Source organism: Lottia gigantea, assembly GCF_000327385.1.
Source record: "Lottia gigantea unplaced genomic scaffold LOTGIsca_213, whole genome shotgun sequence".
NCBI lineage: Eukaryota > Metazoa > Mollusca > Gastropoda > Lottiidae > Lottia > Lottia gigantea.
Window position 1 is genome coordinate 182,188 of NW_008708488.1, and position 1,821 is coordinate 184,008.

General features: G+C 34.2%; 1 protein-coding gene across 1 annotated transcript; it reads right to left on the reverse strand.

Annotated features, from left to right (window-relative positions):
* Window positions 1–734: 734 nt before the first annotated feature.
* Window positions 735–1,485, reverse strand: LOTGIDRAFT_174722 (hypothetical protein; the record flags this gene model as incomplete). The annotated part of the gene is made up of 2 exons (XM_009054343.1): window positions 735–907; window positions 1,344–1,485. 2 exons carry the CDS (start codon window positions 1,483–1,485, stop codon window positions 735–737), a joined length of 315 nt encoding a protein of 104 aa, XP_009052591.1.
* Between the last annotated feature and the right edge of the window lie 336 nt (window positions 1,486–1,821).

Below are 1,821 nucleotides of genomic sequence, written 5' to 3' on the forward strand. Positions count from 1 at the left end.
TTTTATCGACGAGATCTTGGTCAAGTTTGAATTTTCAACGATTTCACTCTTAACAATTTTTTGCCCATGATATTAGAGTTGTGTGATTTAATAATTTGATGTATTTGGGTTATTGATATTTTATAAATATATATATCATTGAATTCAAACTAATAAAATTTCTTTAATATGAGAAAATTCGTACTTTAGTCACTAAAAACTGTTTTATTATTTCTGACAGCTGCTAGTGGGCGTATGTTACCTTGCCTGGCAAGCTTTCTTGGAAATATTTTATGACGTTTTTGATAATGAAAATTTTACATACTGTCCTTTTAAGATGGGCGGTTAAATCAAAGGAACTTCCAAGCGAAAAGTAAGCATATTGTAGCAATCATCAAAGAAGGTGCAAACATTCTACATCTATTTTCTATTTTTTATCAGATACGAATTATGATCCTTCTTTTTAAATATAAACAATAGTTGCCTTAGTATACTTATTGCCCTTGCTATTGAAATTGTTTTTAGCTCGTAATCACTCTAGAAGGCACAATACTTGACAGATTTTGATGAAACTTGGTGTGAATGACATTAATGTAAAATTACTTTTTTTCATAATTATCTCATAATAGAAATTAATACACTTAATTTCTTGTTAAATATCTCGTAAGTAAAAAATATTACTTTACTTCGACTAAATTGTCTCGTAATTAGAAATTAATACTGTAAGAAATGTCCACTACTGTCACCCCTTTGTTCTACTGGTATTTTCCATTATATACTCTCATCCCCCAGATTTTACTGCCATCTCCTGTCATCCCCCATAATTTACCGTCATCTCCTGTCATTTCCCATAATTTACCATCATCTCCTGTCATTCCCCATAATTTACCGTCATCTCCTGTCATTCCCCATAATTTACCGTCATCTCCTGTCATCCACCATTACATACTCTCTTACCCCATTATCTATTGTCATACATTAATGTAAACCATCATTTACCATCATATACCGTCATCTGTAATCATATACTGTCATCCCATGATCTACTGTCATCTATGATCATCTACTGTTACTCACCATAATTATACTATCATCTATCATCTACAGTATGCATACTGTCATCCACTGTCATCTACCATTATCTACTGTCATCTATCATCATATTTATTAGACTTTCAAATATACCAATGTCGCCCAATGTCATATTCTGTCATCATGCATGATATACTGTCATTCAGCAAGATATACTACCATCAACAGACATCTAATGTCACCATCCGTCATAAATAGCCCGACACATCTGGTCCTACCCTTCCTTGGACGTGATATACGGATGAGATAACGACACGTTTAGGGCCAGACACCTTTTATGGGAGTTGCTCCAACCCACTTTTCAAAATCGTAGAAATGTTGGTATCCGAACCGTGCGTCCACCAAGTCATTACCGAATATTCTACGATGCCCTTGTCCTCCACGCAGTACCACAAAACATTCGTGGGGTAGCATTTCGACCTAAGGAACCTACGCTTCGGTAATATATTGATCATTATTATTATTTTCGAATTAAAAACTGTGTGAAATGTGTTGATTGTACTATAAGATTTTGAAATTTTTGCAGTCTATATTAAGAAATTTCAAATCTCAGTTATGCGATACACATAACACACATATTATCATTATCCTTAAGTATCGAACAGATTTCCGACCGGCCCACATTGAAAGTTACGCTAGCGCTCTACAGCATACGGTATGAATGGCAGGCATTATTTATCGGAACTATGTCAATGATCACTTGATTCTGGTAATTTAAATATCCTGGTCGTTAGAGACTACAACAAAAAC